The following is a 20,748-nucleotide window of genomic DNA, read 5'->3' as shown; positions in this document are numbered from 1 at the left end:
CTTTTCGAGTCTTCCACATAACACATCCTGCACCCCAGAGTCCATATAACCAAAACTATTAATAGACCTTGTACTTGCCCCCCCCCCTCCACTCCCTTCTCTCTCTCTCTCTCTCTCTCTCTCTCTCTCTCTCTCTCTCTCTCTGTCTGTTCTATAGCTGTTTAATAAAATTAACAATAATTTTCGTCATCATAGCTGACAGTCATATGTAGACCTGAAGGAGGACAACTCACCAAATATTAGTAGCAATGAGTTGTCAATAGGCACACAAAATGTCGGGACTTCAGTTTGGCAGGTAAATGGGAATGGGGCATTGTGGCAGGCAAAGGAAGAAAACGGGCAGGAAATGGGAGGGAATGTTGGGGAAGGGTGGTTGACAGTTCAGAGGGGGAGGATGCCAGTATGCGAAAGCAAGAGGTCACAGGTGCATGGCAGAGGAATATGTCACACAGGTACCAACCCCAGTGAGCTCATGCGGTGCACGACGACTATCTTCGGTGTGACATCACAGGTGTCAGGCTGCTACTCACATCACTCTCCAGGTTTTTAAAAATAGTTTTAGGTTTAAAATACTATTTAAATAATTGTTTTTGGTAATACTTGCTCTGAAGGTAATTTTTAGTGGACTTTAACTATCTTGTACTATTACTGCTTAGAGTACATTGCTATGTGAGAGTGCTTTTTCCAGTATGTTGTGCATCAAACTTTCTAAGTTTTGTTTACATTTCGTGGTGAGCAATTGCGAGGTTGGAACGGATCTGAAGGCTAAGTACTATTAAATTTGGTTGTGTGTTGTAGTGAGTTATTAATTATAGTATGAAATAACTGGTGAAGAAACTTTTGGAAAAGTTTGCTCACCGTGAAAGGTTAAATTTTAAATAAATAATTATGTGAAGTGTTCATGGTGGTAATATTAGTGGTAAAGTAATGTGTCAATAGTAGTAATTACATTTTTTCTAGAGCGTAAAATTTGAAATCACTCTAGTTAGTTAATAAAATTGTTTTACTGCAGTAGCGTAAATTACATGGAGAAGGGGGCTAGGGAATGGGAATTGGCAACTGGTGAAAAAAGCTGCAAGGAGTGGGATATATTCAGACTGTTTCACTTGGTATATCTCCAACAGATTTGACTAATGTCAAGAGTTTGGAGGAGAGAAGCCTCTTGTAGCTGTAGGTGTATGGAATATGCAGCAGACCTCAACAGTTAAGAAACCCAAGTCAGTTTAACTTTGAATAGAATGAAGAAGGTGCTGCTGTTAGGTAGTTATCATGTCAGGGGTCCAAGTAAACAGTTGCAGGAACCGTTGGGAGAGTGAGAACCAAGTGACCATCAGATGTGAGCCTAGTGCAGAGTTGTCTCGGGGGCTTCATAACATATGGGGGTTATGTAAGAATTTATGAAAGAGGATCAGACAGTGATTGTGGGTGGAGCTGTGAACTGTCTTTACAGAAGTATGACATAGATGGTAACCTGGAATGGGATAGCCACTCAAACTGGTGGCACAAATCTGCACCTTGAACAGCTGTCCCAGAGTCATGATCAGCCTGATCTTAATACCACTGTTGGATTATTTAACATGGGGCCTGAGATGGCACTGATGATGGAGGGCATAGCTCACTTTGCGAGGTTCCAGTTGCATTTATAAATTGTTCAAACTTCAGTACACATGATCTGCATCTCAATGGATTTGTGAAGGGGAGGTTTGCAAATCTAATAGGTAACAGTGTAGGGGTGGAGGATCACTAACGGAAAAATTCCTAGCTATTAAACTGCTTGTTGATGTTAACTCTGTCTTTATTGGTAATCACAGCAGTACTTAAGCAAAGTGACTATTAAAAGGCTTCCTACACAGTGATAGAGATTAGCTGGCTATTGTTACAAGAAGCTCTTTGTAGAGTGGAGTGTGGCAATATATGTGAAAGACGGTATTCCATTTGAATCTCTTGATGCATCAAAGGCCTACACATGACGGATCATTGAATGTTATGCAAGGATAGCTGAATTTAGTGGAACTACACTTTTAATTATAGTTATCTACAGCTGTCATAAGTAATTCCAGGAGGCTTCTGTTCAGACTAGATAGAATACTAGGTTCACTTTACAGAAAGTACCAAAAATTAGTTGTGTGTGTTAATTTTAATATCTATGTTAAAAGTGACTTGCAATTAAACGAATGCTGGAAGATCTAAATTCGTGTCATCTGATATAGACTGTTTTCTGTATTGTAAAAGTGCACCGGAATAGTAGCCCAACTATAGAAAACATTTCTGTTCATTCTTCATTACTAGAGACACACACTGTTAGTAAAAGGGTAAATGGCTTTTCAGACCATGATGTGCAAATTTTAATGTTAAAAGATTTTTTTTCACAAACACATTAAATATAATTACAATCTATTTAGAAATGTTAATCCGGTAGCAACAGAGATTTTTTTTAAACCTCATTAAAGAGCAAGACTGGCAGGAAGTTTACAGACGATGCATATAAAACTTTTCACAACATATTTCTCAAAGTTACTTTTCATTATAATGTTGAAAACAGGCTACTGACACTAACAGGCAACCTGGATGACTGACTAATTGGATAAGGACATCACGTAGAACAAAGTGGGAACTATATCAGAATATTAGGGATAGTAGAAATCCAGCTGCAGTAGTCCATTACAAACAGTACTGTTAGGTTCTTAAACATATTATTAGAAAGGATAAAAATAAAACCATATAGTCAGCCATGAAGAAAGTGGCTAGCCAGCAGGTTGAGCATATAAAAGTCAATACATGTAAAGATGTTTTTGCTACTGATAAGTCAGATACACATACAGTATTTAACAATCATTTTCTGAATATAGCACATAACTTAAATGAAAACCAAGTTTTTACAGAAAATCGTATAATTGGCAAAGACTTCTGTTGAAATATACCTTCATGATATTCACAAGGGGGGAAATTGAGCCAATAATTACATCACTGAAGACTGAGCACTCTCATGGATATGAGGATACTAAGGCATTGTGCTCCATATGTTAGCGAAGTACTCAGCCACATCTGTAATTTTTCCTTTACGAATTGTTAGTTTCCTGAATGATTAAAGGACTCAGTAGTAGTAGTAGTAGTAAAAAAAAAAAAGGATAAGGTAGAAAATTTTAGACCTATTTCCACACCATCGAAGTTTGTGAATGTTATTGAAAAGAGTCTCTCTCTCTGTGCGTGTGTGTGTGTGTGTGTGTGTGTGTGTGTGTGTGTGTGTGGGCGCGCGTGCACACAAGGCATAACTGATCATCTCTGTTCACATACTTTGTTGTGAAAAATACAGTTCGGTTTCACAAGAGGCTTAATGACAAAATACTATATTCTCTTTTCCTCATGGGACACTGGACAGATTAAATAAAACATAAAATGAGTAGCTCAAAACTGCTTCCTTTCGTACTTTCAGAACAGACAATAAAAGGTCATTCTCTCTATAGTAATGATAATTGATATGTGAATTATGATTCCAAAATATTTCTGTCTGCTTAAGATATTAGCTTGGTTGTGAAGGATGTTGACTGTGACATAGGCAATCTATGAAATACTGCAGTTTATGGCGTAAGTTCATAGCTTGTATACATAAATTCATACAATCCAGAGTAACACTCACTTTTTACGGTTTCTAAGACACAAAATTAAGTCTGGCGATGCTGAGGGAATTAGATTAGGAAATGGGACACTGAAAGTAGTAAATAAGTTTTGGTATTTGGGGGCCAAAATAACTGATGATGGTCGAAGTAGAGAGGATATAAAATGTAGACTGGCAATGGCAAGGAAAGCGTTTCTGAAGAAGAGAAATTTGTTAACAGCGAGTATAGATTTAAATGTCAGGATGTTGTTTCTGAAAGTATTTATATGGACGATAAATAGTTTGGACAAGAAGAGAATAGAAGCCTTTGAAATGTGGTGCTACAGAAGAATGCTGAAGATTAGATGGGTAGATCACGTAACTAATGAGGAAGTATTGAATAGAATTGGGGAGAAGAGGAGTTTGTGGCACAACTTGACCAGAAGAAGGGATCGGTTGGTAGGACATGTTCTGAGGCATCAAGGGATCACCAATTTAGTATTGGAGGGCAGCGTGGAGGGTAAAAATCATAGAGGGAGACCAAGAGATGAATACACTAAACTGATTCAGAAGGATGTAGGCTGCAGTACATATTGGGAGATGAAGAAGCTTGCACAGGATAGAGTAGCATGGAGAGCTGTATCAAACCAGTCTCAGGACTGAAGACAACAACAACAACAACAACAACAACAACAACAACAAGACACAAATCAACTAAGTTGACATTTTGGTTCCACAGAATGAACATATGAGTAATGAGCCTGAACAATTCAAATTTCTAGCTGTTCAGACAAATCGTAAACTGTCACTGAAAGCCAAGTTCGGGATCTTGTTGAAAATCTGAAAGCTGTTATACTTGCCATTTGAACAATATTTGCATTAACTGGGCTTCAACAGGAGATTTAGCCTACTTTGCTTATTTTAATTCAATTCGGTTATGATATAGTTTTGTATTCTGTGGCAACCCTTCCCATTCATAGAGGGTAGCTTTGGCTTAGAAACGGGCAGTTCAATTATGTTGAACCTCTTGTTGACACCTGTTTATGAGTCTGAATTCTGACAATGGTCTCTCAATATCTGCTTCATTTAATGTTGTTTTTAGGTTCCACATCTCAATTGGTAAAAACAGAACCCCTATAGGATCGCTTTGTCTGTCCATCTGATTGTCTGTTGTAAACCTTTTCTCTCAGGAACAGCAAAGTATAAAGTTATAATTTATATCACATACTCAGGTCCATGGTCCCCTAGCGAAATTAAAAATTTAAGCTTCTCAGTCAGTGCAATCAAAAGATATGGCCATTTTTGTCACACATTTTGACACACACACACACACACACACACACACACACAAGCCTGTAGGGTACTTCTCGGTGACCTTGAATCATGAAATTAGCAAGGAATATTGCTTCACAGTGCAGTGCAAGCAAACTGGGGGAAGGACAGAAAATTGTTAGTTACATTAGATGCAAAATGTTTGTCATGTGATATCCTATTTTAAACTTTAAAAAGTTCGCAGGACTGATATCTTGCCAGTGTCGATGTCAATAGTAGGCAAAAATCATTGAGATTCTCGACTCTCAGGATGGATGAACCATATATGTACAAAATTCAGTTTGTACAAAACCCTCAGAGTACGAGTCCCACTCACAACTGGCTAATTTTATTTGTTAACAACAAGACCACATTTCCACGAATTAGCACTTTCACTCAGTCAGTACAAGGCAAAAATCCAATCTGCACTTTGACTGCACCTCTGACTCACATTCAGGAAGGCATGCAGTATTCTGCTGCTACCACAGGAATTAAAAAAATCTTAGCAGTAATTCTCACACAATCAAGCCTAAACTGAAGAATTTTCTGAAAGCTTACTACCAGAAGTTCCTAGGAAATTAAGCTAATTCTTTAGTTATATTGTTGATTATGGTAATACATATTCTCAGCTTGCCATCTGCCTGGGCTTTGTCTGCATTTTATTCTATTATATTAACCAGACATGTTCTTGGCCTGGAATCTCACCGACAAGGCCCACTTCAAACTGAGCCCCAATGACAAATGAGGGCGTGTCTGGAAATGCCGCAGACAGCAGTGGGATACCAACACAATAACCCACCCTTTGGCCTGAAAACTGGGAGTGCTGGCCTGAGGTGCCATTTATTTTCATAGCAGAAAGCTTTTCATTGTCAACCGCAGCACCGTTACAGCACAGCAGTATGTTGACAATATTCTACGCCACATTTTGTTGCCCTTCTTCAAGACACACCCTGGGGTTTACATTTCTACAAGATAATGTCCATCCAAACATGGTGATAGTTCCTTGTGTTTGTCAGGGTGTATACGTGGACAAGGAAAAAAGTTCCCGGATTTTCAGGTTAAAAATACACTTTCTCCCAAGTGAAAATACACTTTTTCCATCTTAAGTGACAGTACACTCTTATTCGGCACTGTAAAACTCCTCAATCCTTTGAATGTTCATGGTTTTATATACTGGAGTAGAATTTCCCGGCACCTTAGAAAACGAAACTCAGGAGGAAAAACAAGTTTTGAAAGACCTTTGATGTGCAGCAACATGTACGCTGCATATTTTCGTATTACGAAGGTATAAATTCGAATTCCACCAAACACTGCATGTCACTTTCCGAAGCATTGAAATCGAGATTGCGATGCGCATTTGTAAGCCAGTCATAGCTCATGTCACGTGATCTCACCAGCTGATGACAGCACAGGACACGTGATGTAGTCAGCCAATAGCAAGATCACTGTTACGTAGCACGCCTGTTACACTTTAAGATACATCACACAAATTTGCCAGTAAAATTTTTAATAACGACATAAATGTCTGATCTTGTGGGCTCGAAATTCTTCAAAATGGCCGTCCTCAAAGAGTTGATTTTTAAATGAGAGTCAAACGCTTTGAGATTTAAGAAATTCATCATACATTCTCGCACATAGCTCATCTTACGTAAAAGGAAATCTGCTTTCAATGTAACACTTTTCAAACCACGAATCGCAATATTTTCCCGTGACCTGTAAGAAATACGTTCGTTTCAGCAGTTGCAAGAGAGCGCCAGATAACAAGCGTCACCGCGCTTGGGCAGGTACGATGACACAGGAAGCCCATATGTTAGTACGTGTAAGATATTAAAAGATCTTAAATTATGTCATAAAAGAAACAAGACATCACAGGATACTTCAAGAGTGTTGGAATTTTGTGAACCATACTAAAACGCATAATTCGGCTTAAAATGCATGTAAATTTTCATGGAGTACCAGTACTGTATTATCTCATGTTTGGTCCTTTATTATGGCATAAACAGCAGCAAACAGTTGAAACTAGCCAATAGTGTGAAATTAAAGACTTCATTTCAAATAAATTGACTGCCTCAACAGAAATGATTAATAAAAGCCAAATCTCTTTAACAAACTGGCAAAAATAACTTCATTGTTCTGTAAGGCGATTAATGTTTGACTGTCAGAAAGATAGAAATAAAAGCTAACACTAATAACATATTTTACCCTTCCGTAATAACGTGAATATATTTTAATTCATTTGATAGCTCCCGACCACAAAAATCTGTTTTGTTATCATTTAACGTGAGAGCAATAAACAAAGAGGAAACAACAACATTCACTAAACGTAAACACAGGTCACGTGGAGACGACCCACCTCACCACCACAACTCACACTGCTCTGTGCATCAGCCCCAGATTTATTAATTTCCGAACCTGAGCAATATTAGGTAGTGGTGCCCAGCCACATTTCTGTAACCAGAAGTGGGAGAAGGTACTACTCACACGCGACTTAACTGCGCAGGCACAAGAGCCCTTCCGCGCCTACTCAAACGAATCTAATTTTAACAGTTGTCATGCCACACCCATCGGAGGCAATTTGTTGTTACAAAGTATTGCATAGTCTTCCTAAAGCCTTTGACACACTTTGCTGTTGGCAGACGCTTGTATGAGCACTGTTTTGCTGTTGTATGCGGCACATTTCCTTCGCAACTTAAGTTTTATTTTCGTTCCCCCCCCCCCCCCCCCCCCTTCCGCTCATGTTTTGTTGCTGCAGTATTATTCTGCAGTAGCGGGATACAGTAATATCCTTTGTTAGAGTATTGGTTCTTACCAGTCAAAATCACACAAATTTAACTGCAAACTAAAACAATGAAAAATTCCCGGAATTCTACACAATTCCCGGATTTTTTCGGTTTTCTCCCGGATGAAAAAATTCCCAGGTTTTTCCCAGATCTCCCGGGTCGTATACACCCTGGTTTGTCTTTATGCTTGTCAAATCCTACCTTGGCCAGCAAGGTCACCAGATCTCTTCCCAATTTACAACATTTGGAGCATTATAAGCAGGACCCTCTGACTAGCTCGGGATTTCAACAATCTAACATGCCAATTGCACAGAATTTGGCACAATGTCCCCGAGGAGGGCATCCACAACTCTAATAACAGTGTGAAGCTGTGTAGCTGCTTGCATAAGGAGAAGGGGCACTGAAACTGTAATCATTTGTTTGTCTGTACATGAACTTTTTTTTTCCCCATTTGCCTGTGTTAAGAAGTTTTTAATAAATTTCCACGACTACAGAACTATATCTATTGTCATGTAAAATTTTACTCATCAATTGAAAAGGGATTGGGAGGGGGGAGGGGGGGGGAGGCAATGAAGAAATTGAATCATCAGCAAAACAAGTATGTGTGAAGAAGTTGTTTTGGGCAAAGCACAACCTTTTTAAAATGTAGCAACTTCAAAACTGTTTCAATTTTCCTATGTTAAAAGAGTTAAAGTGTCAGTCTTTATTCAGCTTCAGATGAATAGTTGCTTTTCTCTTTTTGTGTTAATCGTTTATATTGTGAAAATTTCATTTCTGTCATACTAGAAATATGCATTTATTTCCTGCAAGTTGCGCAACACAGGTTTTACCTTTTCAACCTCTTTTACATATTATTCTAGATATCAATATCACTACAATAAACTGCATAGTAGCAGCCTTAACAAAAATTTCACACAAGTTATTTGAGTCAGGTTACAATACTGATGAAGAATGCTTCCACTGAAACCAGTCATGGAACACATCTAAAATTGGGACAATTTATTGAGAACACAATTCCATTCACTTATGCCATTTCTGAGCAGCTAGTTTTCAGCAAATAAATCTGTACCTGTACATTATAGAATAATTTTGTAAACATCTTTCTAAGAATGGTTGCATCATGTGACAAACCATGGACTATTATTCTTGAAGATAAACCACAAAAGATAAAATATCATGCAATACTCACCGAAACTACCCATGCACCAGCACCGTTCTGTTCTGTATATTGACGAAGAAAAAGTTTGTTTTTTTCTCTAGTATACAATCCCTTCCTCCTCTTAACATGATTTGCTATAACATGATGAACTTCACAAACATCCTCATCACAGGTATCTACTCTTTCCACTTCATACTGATACAAATGAGCTGGTGGTTCAAAACACCTGCAAAAGAAAATTCTATAGTAATACATGTAGCACATTTCTACAAAAGTAATATGTGACCTCTTACTTCCTGCAGGTGTCAGTGTACTTTTACTTTTCTCATCAAGCTCTTTTGTTCAACCTTGTTTTTTGATGGGGCAGGGGGGAAAGGGGCGGGGTAGGCGACGGGGAGGGTAAAGAAAAACAATTGCTGTGGGCGGAGCTTTTGTAATTCACACTTCTGCTGCTAGGATTGCATAGCGTAACTCATTGTCAGTTCAATGCCACCTGTGCTGTTGACCTGGCTTCTTGTGTTCATCTGTAGTGACTTTTGGCTAGCTTGTACTTGTCTTCCTTTTTATGATAGCAAGTTTAAGTGAACAATATGCAGCTTCGAAATTTCGTTTCCTACTCAGTAAAAACGCTTTGGAAACTGTTTTAATGTTGAAAACAGCTTACCAAGATGGTCCTCTGAGAAAAACTCAGGTGTACAAGTGGATTTCTCAATTTAAAAATTGCAACAAGTTTATTCATGACAAATATTGTTCTGGATGTCCATCAGCTGCCCAAATCGATGAAAATATGAAAAAATTCGAGAGTATTTGCTCACAGACCATTTTAAGAAGATTGAGAAATGGCGTTCATCAAAAAAGACTATTTGTGACAGACAGCAGACTGGTTCTTCGACCATAACAATGCACCTGCACATCCATCCATCTCTTAATTTTTGCCTAAATATGGCATGGTTCCACCTGACCTGGCTCTGTGCAACTCTTTCTTATTTCCACTTTTGGAAAGCAGTATGGAACAATGCCAATTTGACAACACTGAAGAAGTCAAGGGAAAAAAATGAGGGAAGAGCTGTAATCCATTTCTGTAGATGACAACAAAAAATGTTTCAAACAGTGGAAGCGCTGGATGGACACATGTATTAGTCGTAATTAAGAGTATTTTGAATGGGATAAGGTTGTTTTGTAAACAATTTGAAAAGTCAAAAAATAATTCCAGTTTTTTGTGTATCCCCTCGTATTCTGGAGAAGGCCCAGCTAGACAAGTTACGATCTTAAGATCCTGAGAGCAGTAAGGTGTTATTCAACTGCAGCAGTGACGGTCCAACCAGCAGCTTCAGCAGCACCAAGGAATTCCTAACCCAACAGTTGTTAGCAAGTTGATACAAAGAACTGGTCATCACAGGTATTAGGCCGGCAGTTCCATGCTCATTAAGGAAACAGTGGCGGGTAGGTTGCTTGACCAGCACAAAGAACTGAGACTTCTGTTACCTTTAAATGTGAAGGAATATCCAAATATCAAAAAATCAACAGTAATTCAACCACTCATTGTAGAACTAGTCTAGAACCCCAAATCACCAAGACATAAATCTGCCTGTGTCTGTATACGTGCAGATGGGTGTGTGCGTGTGCGCACGCACGAGTGTGTGTATACCTGTCCTTCCCCCCCCCCCCCCCCCCCCCCCCCCCCCCCCCCCCCCAAGGTATGTCTTTCCACTCCCAGGATTGGGATTACTCCTTACCCTCTCCCTTAAAACACACATCCGTTCGTCTTTCCCTTTCCTTCACTCTTTCCTGATGAAGCAACCTTGGGTTGTGAAAGCTTGAAATTTGTGTGTGTGTTTTTTATTGTCTCTATCAACGTACCAACACTTTCGTTTGGTAAGTTACAGCATCTTTGTTTTTAGATATATTTTTACCTTCTAGGTATTTATATTTGACAGCTCAACTTCTGAGAGAGATGTCCATTCCTCTTCAACTGAACTGCCAACTGTGGTGTTCATTATCACAGCACCTACAGCCTTAGAAAATTTCAAATGTATGTCACCATCCCTCAGCAGTTTAGTATCTAACCTCTTTCCATATTTATGCTTCTCGACAATTCTCAAACCTAAGTCTGCTCTTCATCATTACTAAATTGTGGCCCGAGTTTATATCTGCCTTACAGTCCAATATCTGATTTTGGACACTCTATCTGACACTGATGTAAACCAGCTGGACTCTACCCACATTTCCAGGTGGCCTTTTTTAAGAATACTTTGTCACTTCATGACTTTTAAACAGTGTATTCACAATTACTTAATGAAATTTATGGCAGAACTCAATTAGTTTTTTTTTCCTCTGTTATTTTTACTATCAAGCCCATATTCTCTCACAATGCTACCTTCCAGTACTCCTATTCCCTGCTACCACGAGCTAGGCAGCACAGTTACGGAACAGAAATTGGGACAGTGCTTTAGCGAGGGATATTAATACTTTTCTGAACTGAAGCAAATAAAGGCAGCAGGGGTCAATTTGGATGAAAATAACATCAGTGAGTGATGTGTTAAACGACACTGGACTATTGGTGGTAAAACTGTATGGTATTTGATGAGGGAAATATTGGGAACCTGAAGCAATACCGTGAAGCTGACGCAGGAAATTGACAGATGAAAGCATTAGAATGCTGTAAAATGAACTATGGACAACACTGAGGGTTTGGAAATATCTGTACTGTGAGTTGTAGGATGGTTCTGTGATGCAAGGAAATTCATTTGTATGTTAGTAATCACCACACCAGGAAAGTTAAGTAACTAAGGTGAAATGAAAACAGGAGCAATATGCATGACGGAAGCAACGAGTTGGAGATATGATGTGGCAATTTGTGACATGATTAGTGTTTAACTATGATCCTGAGGTTGGGCAGGAAGGTGGATAGCACATCCTGCAATCAAATTGGTCATGATGCTGTAGAAAGCCTGTGTGACCATGCCGGTCAGGGCCAGTAATGCGTGAACATAACAAAGGTAAAAAGGAAACCATAAGAGGGAAAATGTGGATGGAGAAGGAGAGGGAGGAGAGGGAGAGGGGGGGGGAGGAGGGAGGGAGGGAGGGAGGTAGCAGATGCAACACACAATATAGTAACAAAAGATAGATGCTAAGAGGTTCAGATTGAAAACAAGAAAATATGTAGACAGCAATACACCAAATATTATTTAGAACACTGTACAAAGCGCCTTTTGCTTCACCATTTGAGTCTTGCTTTCTTTCAAAGTGCCAAATAACACCCAATACTATTTTTCTCCATCAAGAGCTTTTCCATGGTTGAAACAATATTCATCAACACCAAGCACTCTGAGGTAACATTACAGTGCTTGGAGAAAAAGAAAGTGCAGTGGACACAATATCATGTCACACCAGTTAAGAGGACTTTCTGCAGTTTTGAACATATTTTCATGGTTCCCAGAATCATCTGTGGTGCCTGCAGGGTTCGTACAAGACAGTAGCGATATCACTTGAACAATCCACCATTTTTTAAACCATTGTTATGGTCTCCTGCTTTGTAGGTATTAGGTGACGTTAAAGTTGTGTTTCGTGTGTTTCACGTGCTTTTTCACTGATTTTATCTTCAAAAAGTGCGGTGAAGAGGGGAAATGTTTGGAGAAAATTATTTACAAATCCCTTGACAAATCTACAGATGAAAAAAATATTTGATGACAATTCAGATTACACAAAACCTGAAAATTGTAGCAATTCTACACTTTTTGAAGATGAGTTGCTCCATATGTTTATAATATTATTTTGACAGATTGTGTCGTTGTGAAGAATTCTACTTCAGGCGTACCAGGAAATGAATGTGAGCATTAAGACTCCAGTAAATGTAACACTGGATTGAGTCTCTCTCCATGTTTCAATTTGCATCACACTGCACTCCACTATGAACGCAAAATTTTGTTATGATCTAATGTTTGCGTGTTTCTTAAGATGTAAATTAGCTGTTAAAGAAATACAAACAGAAAAATCACACATCAGCTTAAACATTTATATACTAAAATTTCTTTCTTTTCTTTCTCAGATAATTACTGTTAAATTTAACTTTCATCTTCAGAGTCAAGATTTAACACTAGCAATACCAAATGTGCGTATTTAAAGCAGAAAGTCCAATAAACCTAAAAATGTTTTGAAATTCAAACCACAAATTTGTACACACTAATTATAACAACAACAACAAAAATATTTTAACTAGTTCACAGATAATGGCAGCTTCATGCAAGACATAGCATCATTTGTGTTAAAAAATAAAAAAGGAAAATTTTCCTATTTACATTCTTATTTTTGCACAATGTAAGCTTAAACAATGATTAAAATAACAAAAAAACCATTAACACAATATGAGCAAGCAGGGTGAAATACTGTTAAATTCAGATGTCACCATCATCTACCTGTTCTGTACGTGTGTAGTCTTCAATACACTGGGGTGTTCAAACTCTACCCTAGCACAATCAACTAATCATTGATGCCACCTACCCATCGGCAGCAATGCTGTCAGCCGTTGTACATGCTGTTGTGACTTTTACGCACCAGAGTAATTGGTTAAGACAAAAAAGCTGCAAGCATGTAACAGACATACATAATTGGCAACGACTTGTTGCATCAATGTTCTCTTTGCTAAACTGTTAACACTGATCAATCACATACTAAGAATGCTGTTAAGTGATCATGCAGAGCTTGGTATAGCACTGATGATGTCTGCTGTAATGCACACTGCCCTGGTGCCTTTTAGGAAAGCTGACAAAAAGAGGCTCATAGCACATGGCCTACACCTCAACAGATGTTACAAACCAAACTGCCAACCTAAATCTTTTTAGGATAACGAGTGACAAATCAGCAACAGCAGCCGCAGCCTCATAAAACTCATCAACATTACACCACCTTGCACAGATGACAACAATCACTAAAATCAAGATCTATTTTTTGAACAAAAGAAGAAATCTGTCATCACTTTCTAGTAGCACATAGCAGCTGTCAATCACTAAGGTAGACAACGTGTATTTATCCAGTTATAGTTCAGTTTTATTTTCCCAAAACAACTGGTGTAAACTGCGCTTTCACTGAACCTTGCTTCAATTATGGAATTCCGATAAATGTTACACGACTTATTGGCAACACATGAATAAAAAAACAACTTTTGAAATATAAAATATTTTGTTGTGTTTATACCTGCTATCTGGGTTGCTTATTGGTTTCTCTTTCTGCATCTCCTCTTCTGTTGGAGCACGTACTTGCAGAATGTGACAGTCAACCCTACAAAACAAATTTTAAAATATGTAATAGCTGTATTACAAAATAATTTACAGCTCTATGCTTTCAGTAAACTTACCACTTATTTTCACCAAACAACACCTCCACCACTTCCCCAACGAAGTATCTGTCTTTTATATACGAGTAAACATCTTCCATCATTTCTTTCTGGGATGATCGCTGCGTCAATGATGCTAAATACAACACTGGTACTTTGAGCTGTAATTTCAAACAAACACAAAAAATAAGGGAATAAAATAATACCGTACACAAAATTACCCATATAACTGATAAAACTGAATTGTCAATAAACTGTTTTGCTACAATACAGTGGGATAACATTAACAGAGCATGAATGTACCATACACAATCTTTAAAAAGAAACTATCTGTTTAACATTCCATCATCAATTATAATTTACTATGGTAGATATCTTTGTAGGTCAAAATGCAACAACCTGCTCTAATATTGTGTACAGAAAAATAGATTCATGAATATTCGAGGATCAGATAATGATGTTGATGACGTTTGGTTTATGAGGTGCTCAACTGCTCAGTCATCAGTGCCCATTCAAAGTCCCAATTCTTACATAATTTGATCTAGCCACTGTCACTAATGATGACGATGATGATGAGGAGGAGGACAACACAAACACCCAGTCCCTGGGCAGAGTAAATCCCCAACCTGGGCAGGAATCAAACCCTGGACCCCTTGATCCAGAGGCAACAGCTCTAGCCACTAGACCATGAGCTACAGGTGAGGATCAGATAAGTGCACAATACTAGAGACGTTGGACATACTCACCAAACATCAATGAAGTCTGCAGAACAGTGAAACTGGCATAGACCTAAAGCAGACACAAGGCTAAAAACATCTACGCCTATAATATTGCATCACAAGAAGTTCAGATGTGTAACATCAAGTTTTCTTTGTCAGCAGTTTGGAAGCAATGACGTTGTGTCATAGTAAGTGTGATAAAGAGTCCCTTCAGATAAGAATGTACAATGATAAATAAACAGGCCTACAGGAAGTACCTATTTAAGTACAATGGAAACTAAAAACCATATTTGTGATAAAAGTTTATACAAATAACGAAAACATTCAAAATTAACAACTACATCCACAACTATATTATTTAAACTGCATTTGCCATTAACTAACATCTGTCAAACAGACTTCAAAACATCAAAAAACCACTCACACAATCCTTACTTGATGTACTAGAGATTATGAACTGGAATAAAATTGTGGAGCTATTCAAAATGTGATCTCTTAATTACTGTATTGTGCAGAAATTCAAATGAGCACAGGGCAATGTATTATCCAGGTGGCAGTCAGAATTTTTGGAACTGCATAAACAATTATTCTAAAAATGTCCCAACAAGTCAAATAAAAAAACCAGGCAACAAGAGCCCCTACTACTATGTACTTAGAACCCTTAAAGGAAAAGAATGGATATCACCATCTCAGTTAACATGTACATTTTGACTAGCTCTACTGTGTATTAAAATGCGAAGGGTATAGCCCTTTATATGTGGCATTAGCACAATCTTTAGTTGAAAAGTGCCTACTACTTAACACAAATTTTTATATTACCTCAACAGGAAATTCCTTCAGAGCTCTTCTTGCTTCTCTTTCGCTGTTCAACGCTTCCTGAAATGTTAAATCTGGTTTTCCCGATAGACCGCATGACCATACTAGGGAATTGCACTGTATGATGCGTTCACAGAAATCGCTGAAACATAAATTATGCTTTTTACTGTGTTTCAGGGGCTATTTGCATGAAAACTGAAGTCATCATCAATGAGAATGTAAAGCTTGGAAAGCACAATCACATACATCAATGGACGACATTACATACTAATTACAAAACGTGCTTTTGAAGAGATTTCGCCATTTAATGACAGTTCTCGCTCTTGGATGAGACTGTGCTACAAAATCCAACAACGAGGTCATTTTTTAACACGTAACAATCATGGATACTCGTAAGGCACAGTAAAATTATCGTGAAAACATACTTACTCGTAATTCCGGAACACTTCGTTAGTCATCTCGCAATAAAACACTTCATCTTCGTCGCGCAAATCTTTCGGTGGTTTCACTCTTCTAAACGGTTCTTTGTGAAGATAGGGCATTTTACACAATGACTAACACGTATTTGCTGTTTCTAGTGTAATCACACGTATAGAACACTGTTTAATACGTTATCATCAATCTGTAATGCTGGTTTGCCATCAGGTTCTGTAACAACAGCTACACTGCCTAGGGTACGTAATGAAGGCTCCAGGAGCAACAATAACCTGCATTAAAGAATAAAATACACTAATCTGTTTCCATTTACCAATGATGATGTATAATTATTTGATCAAAACATATTTAGTAAGGTGATTGCACATTACACACTTCCGAAAACCGCGATTGGTACATGGAATAAATAAAAACTAGAAACAGGCGGCAATTTTGTATACAAGCATGCCAACATTAGCAGAAAGGTCCATGACTGTGCTCACAGTTTCTCGTAAAGATAAAAATATAATGTAGCCATTTATGTGAAAAAGTTTCCTACGGGGTTGGTTACTGTGGCAAGTAACGAATTAAGGTTTCCCTTTCCCTTAATAGCGAGTGCCTACAGTTTTCGGGTTTGTAATGACAGTAGATCAGAATCTCTCTAAAAAGAAGAGTCGACGCTTTTTAATTTCATTTAGTTTTTGTTCTTAATGAATTAATATTTACTATAAAAGGTATTTCGTTAAATAAAGTTTGTATTTATCTGTTGTGTTCAGCTTGAGCACTGAACTTCAAATGTAATCAGAGATTTTGAATGTCATCAGTACTCACTAGTGCACAGATCTTCATGCATGCAAGCATAGAGAATGTAACTAATTACAAGATACGTTTCGTGTTCATCTACATTCCTTCAACGTAATATGTGATAATGATAATATGCTTCCCTTAATCCCTGTAATCTGTAGCTTGCTACAGTCTAATCAGACCCCAGTTTCTACCGAACTTAGTCTATTTATCAGGGATTAAAGCGGCTGCTAAACACTTACATAACTACTCAGTTTTTATTGTTATTCGATCTGGGGAGGTACTACGTGTCTATCCCCAAAATCTGAGAACTATGGAAGGTACGCAACAGTTGTATTTTAGTTTTCTGTGAGACAGTAAAAGTTTCATTTTTGAGATTGGCAAGTGGCTAGTTAGCTAGTTAGTAGCTTGAAATAAATTATTCGGTATACTTTGTTTTCAGCCTTCAATTTTACCAACTTCTAGTTAATAAGTAAATTGATTAGCTTGCGTCGGGACTGAAGCGCGTGGCCACGGAAAGGACATTGCATAATATGGGTCTTAAAGGTTCATGTTTTGTCACTTTGGTCTTCACAAGAAACTGAAGTACGTAGTTCTTTGCTATTCAGCGTCATTCATCATCAATCACACGGCGCTGGCAGCCAATGACCCCTATTGAAATCAGCACTTATTCATTCGCAGTAGCTAATTTTTTGTTATTTTGCTGAACAGACAGCGAATTACCACCTCGGCCGAAGGAAATTTTGTTTGGTTTCGAGAAGAGTTAGCTACAGTATGTGCCTTATCAAATGTTTGGTCGTACTTAGTGATGAAAATTAGGCCCTTATAATGCCAGTATCAAAGTGCCGCCCCCCCCCTTCCCCGTCGTACGTTAATCAGTTTTTTGTTTTAATGTGCTGTAAGAGTAACTTTAACCCTGTTAAGGGATACCCAGTCCTATTTTTTCTATCACCAGACTTATTATTAATTAATTCATAACATCTCATCACTAAGTGCTTAGCACCGTACCATATGTTCCAAACAAGATGTGCTACAGTTGTAAAAATGAAACTACAATCATGGAGAAAGGTCTTAATTGTGCTACACAGAACGTACAAATAATTAGCCATTGTGAGAGAACCCCCCTCCACCCCGCCCCCCCCCCCCCCCCCCCGCTGACATATCCAGTATGCTTAGTAGTTTCGTATTTCAAAACCTCAGCTCATACGTCTGGTTCCCAAGAATCAGTTTCTTTAACTATAAAGTGGCTGTCATATGGCCTATATTTTGAGGTAATACATCATTAAGAGAAACCATATTCATTGCACAAAAGCATGTAATAAGAATAATAGCTAGTGCCCTCATAACATCAGCATCCGGACATTTATTTAAGAAACTCGAGATATATTCCCTTATGACATTTATTATTAATAACCCATCCCAATTAAAAAATAATAGTGAAGTGCATTGCTATAACACTAGAAGAAAGAAAGGTCTTCACTATTCTGGCTTAACTCTGACTTTGGCACAGAAAGGGGTGAATTATGCTGCTCCATAATATTTGGTCACTTGCCAAACTGTACTAAAACTCTGACAGATAGCCAACCAACGTTTTAGAACAAATTAAAAGAATTTCTGAATGACACCTCTTACTCAATAGATGAATTTTTAGATATCAAGAAGTAACTGAATATATATATATAAACAAAGATTCCAAGACTTACCAAGTGGGAAAGTTAATACATTTCTCACATTTTCAACCCATTCCTCTAACTTCTCATGCTCCTTTCTCTATATTTCCTGCACTATATAACTGATAACTCTGCCCGGGTACTGGGTGTTTGTGTTGTCCTCATCATTCCATCATCATTCGTGACAGTGGCTAGATTGGACTGTGTACAGATTGAGAATTTGTACGAGTGCTGATGACTGTGCAGTTGAGCGCCCCACAAACCAGTCATCATAACTGATAACTGCACAAGTTTATAAGCGTAAGCATATATGCAGTTAGAAGGAAAAAACCACCCCTCTTCTGTGTACAGAAGACTATAGATGCAAACCAACTATCACAGAACTTATAACATAATTTAAAATATGAAAGACGATCAAAAACTCTGTTCAATTTGCTTTTAATGTTTATTGTTCATCACTTCAAATTATATGCAAATGGTGTTCCATCTTTCCTACAATAGTACACTATTTTCAAATACTTGACATATTTCATCCAACCTCAAAATTACTGAACAAATACTGTCTTTAAATTTTCTCTCCCATGGACGATTGGCATTGCTGAGGTGAGGTACCTGCTCTACCTCAACAATACAGACAGCTGCATATGCACACACATTGGAGGGGTACCTGAGAGATGCCAGAGTAACATATGGTTCCTGAACAGGTGCAGAAGCCTTTTCAGTAGTTGCAGGGGCAACAGTCTGGATGACTGACTAATCTGGCAACATAACATTGGCCAACATAGCCTTGCTATCTATGGGTCAGAGCATGGAATATTACATTGCTTATTCAGGTAGGAGAGTAAGACAGTTTAAAAAGGAGGACAGAAAGGTTGAAGTCAGATATAGCGGAAATTAGTGAAGTGTAATGGCAGGGTGAACAGGACTTCTGTCAGATGAATAGATGGTTATAAATACAAAATACAGGTGGGGTAATGCACAGTATGTCCAATAATAAGAAAATAAGAATGTGGGTAAGTTACCATGAATAACAATGTGAACACATAATAAGAGCCAAGACAGACATGAAGACAACAATCACCACAGTAATGCAATTATACACTGAAGAGCCAATGAAACTGATAAATCTGCCTAATATCATGTAGGGCCCCCACGAGCACACAGAAGTGCTGCAACATGGCATGGCATGGACTCAACTAATGTCTGAAGTAGTGCTGGAGAGAATGGACACCATGAATCCTGCGGGACTGTCCATAAATTAGCAAGAGTACGAGTACAGAACTCTGCAATGCATCCCAGATATGCTCAATAATATTCATGTCTGGGGAGTTTGGTGGCCTGAGGAAGTGTTTAATCTCAGAAGAGTGTTCCTGGAACTATTCTGTAGCAATTCTGGATGTGTGGGGTGTTGCATCATCCTGCTGGAATTGACAAAGTCTGTTGGAATGCACAATGGACATGAATGGATGCAGGTGATCAGACAGTATGCTTATGTATGTGTCAACTGTCAGAGTCAGAGCTGGAGTCCCATATCACTCCAAACGATCAGGCCCCACACCATTACAGTGCTGCCACCAGCTGGAACAGTCTCCTGCGGACACACAGATTCTATGGATTCATGAGGTTGTACAGGCTCAGGCGACGCATAAAACTTTGTGTCGTGCAGTTATCAAGGGCACATGAGTGGGCCTTTGGCTCTGAAAGCCAATATTGATGATGTTTCATTGAACGGTTTGCACACTGACACTTGTTTATGGCCCAGCATTGAAATCTGTGGCAATTTGCATAAGGGTTGCACTTCTATCACATTGAACGATTCTCTTCAGTCGTCGTCAGTCCCATTCTTGCAGGATCTTTTTCTGGCTGCAGCAATGTCGGAGATTTGACATTTTACTGGATGCCTGATATTCATCGCACACTCGTGAAATGGTCGTATGGGAAAACCCCGCTTCATCACCACCTTGGAGATGCTGTGTCTCATTGCTTGTGCACCGACTATAACACCATGTTCAAACTCACTTAAATCTTTATAACCCGCCATTGTAGCAGCAGTAACCGATCTAACAACTGCACCAGACAGTTGATGTCTTTCTATGGGTGTTGCTGACCACAGTGCCGTATTCTGCCTGTTTACATGTCTGTATTTGA

General features: G+C 38.4%; 2 protein-coding genes across 10 annotated transcripts in view; one reads left to right on the top strand and one right to left on the bottom strand.

Moving 5' to 3' along the window:
- Window positions 1-16,982, bottom strand: part of LOC126365910 (bromodomain adjacent to zinc finger domain protein 1A) — a 132,897-nt gene extending 115,915 nt beyond the window's left edge. For 2 of the 9 annotated variants that reach the window (XM_050008639.1, XM_050008638.1), the window contains exons 1-5: window positions 16,142-16,612; window positions 15,716-15,854; window positions 14,199-14,338; window positions 14,039-14,122; window positions 8,876-9,071 (exon numbers count right to left, since the gene is read on the bottom strand). In XM_050008639.1, coding sequence (XP_049864596.1) covers window positions 8,876-9,071; window positions 14,039-14,122; window positions 14,199-14,338; window positions 15,716-15,854; window positions 16,142-16,254 — 672 coding nt within the window. In that variant the 5' untranslated portion in view covers window positions 16,255-16,612. The other 7 variants (XM_050008637.1, XM_050008636.1, XM_050008645.1 and 4 more) reach the window with 7 other exon arrangements.
- Window positions 16,983-17,162: 180 nt separating this feature from the next.
- LOC126365911 (molybdopterin synthase catalytic subunit-like) overlaps window positions 17,163-20,748 on the top strand; it is an 89,816-nt gene continuing 86,230 nt past the window's right edge. The window contains exon 1 of the mRNA XM_050008646.1: window positions 17,163-17,250. The gene's annotated coding sequence lies outside the window, so the exon portion shown is untranslated. The remainder of the gene's footprint in view (window positions 17,251-20,748) is intronic.

This window comes from Schistocerca gregaria, chromosome 4 (assembly GCF_023897955.1).
Source record: "Schistocerca gregaria isolate iqSchGreg1 chromosome 4, iqSchGreg1.2, whole genome shotgun sequence".
In the NCBI taxonomy this organism is placed as follows: Eukaryota; Metazoa; Arthropoda; class Insecta; order Orthoptera; family Acrididae; genus Schistocerca; species Schistocerca gregaria.
Note: the sequence above shows the minus strand (reverse complement) of the source record. Positions and strands in the feature narration are given on the sequence as shown.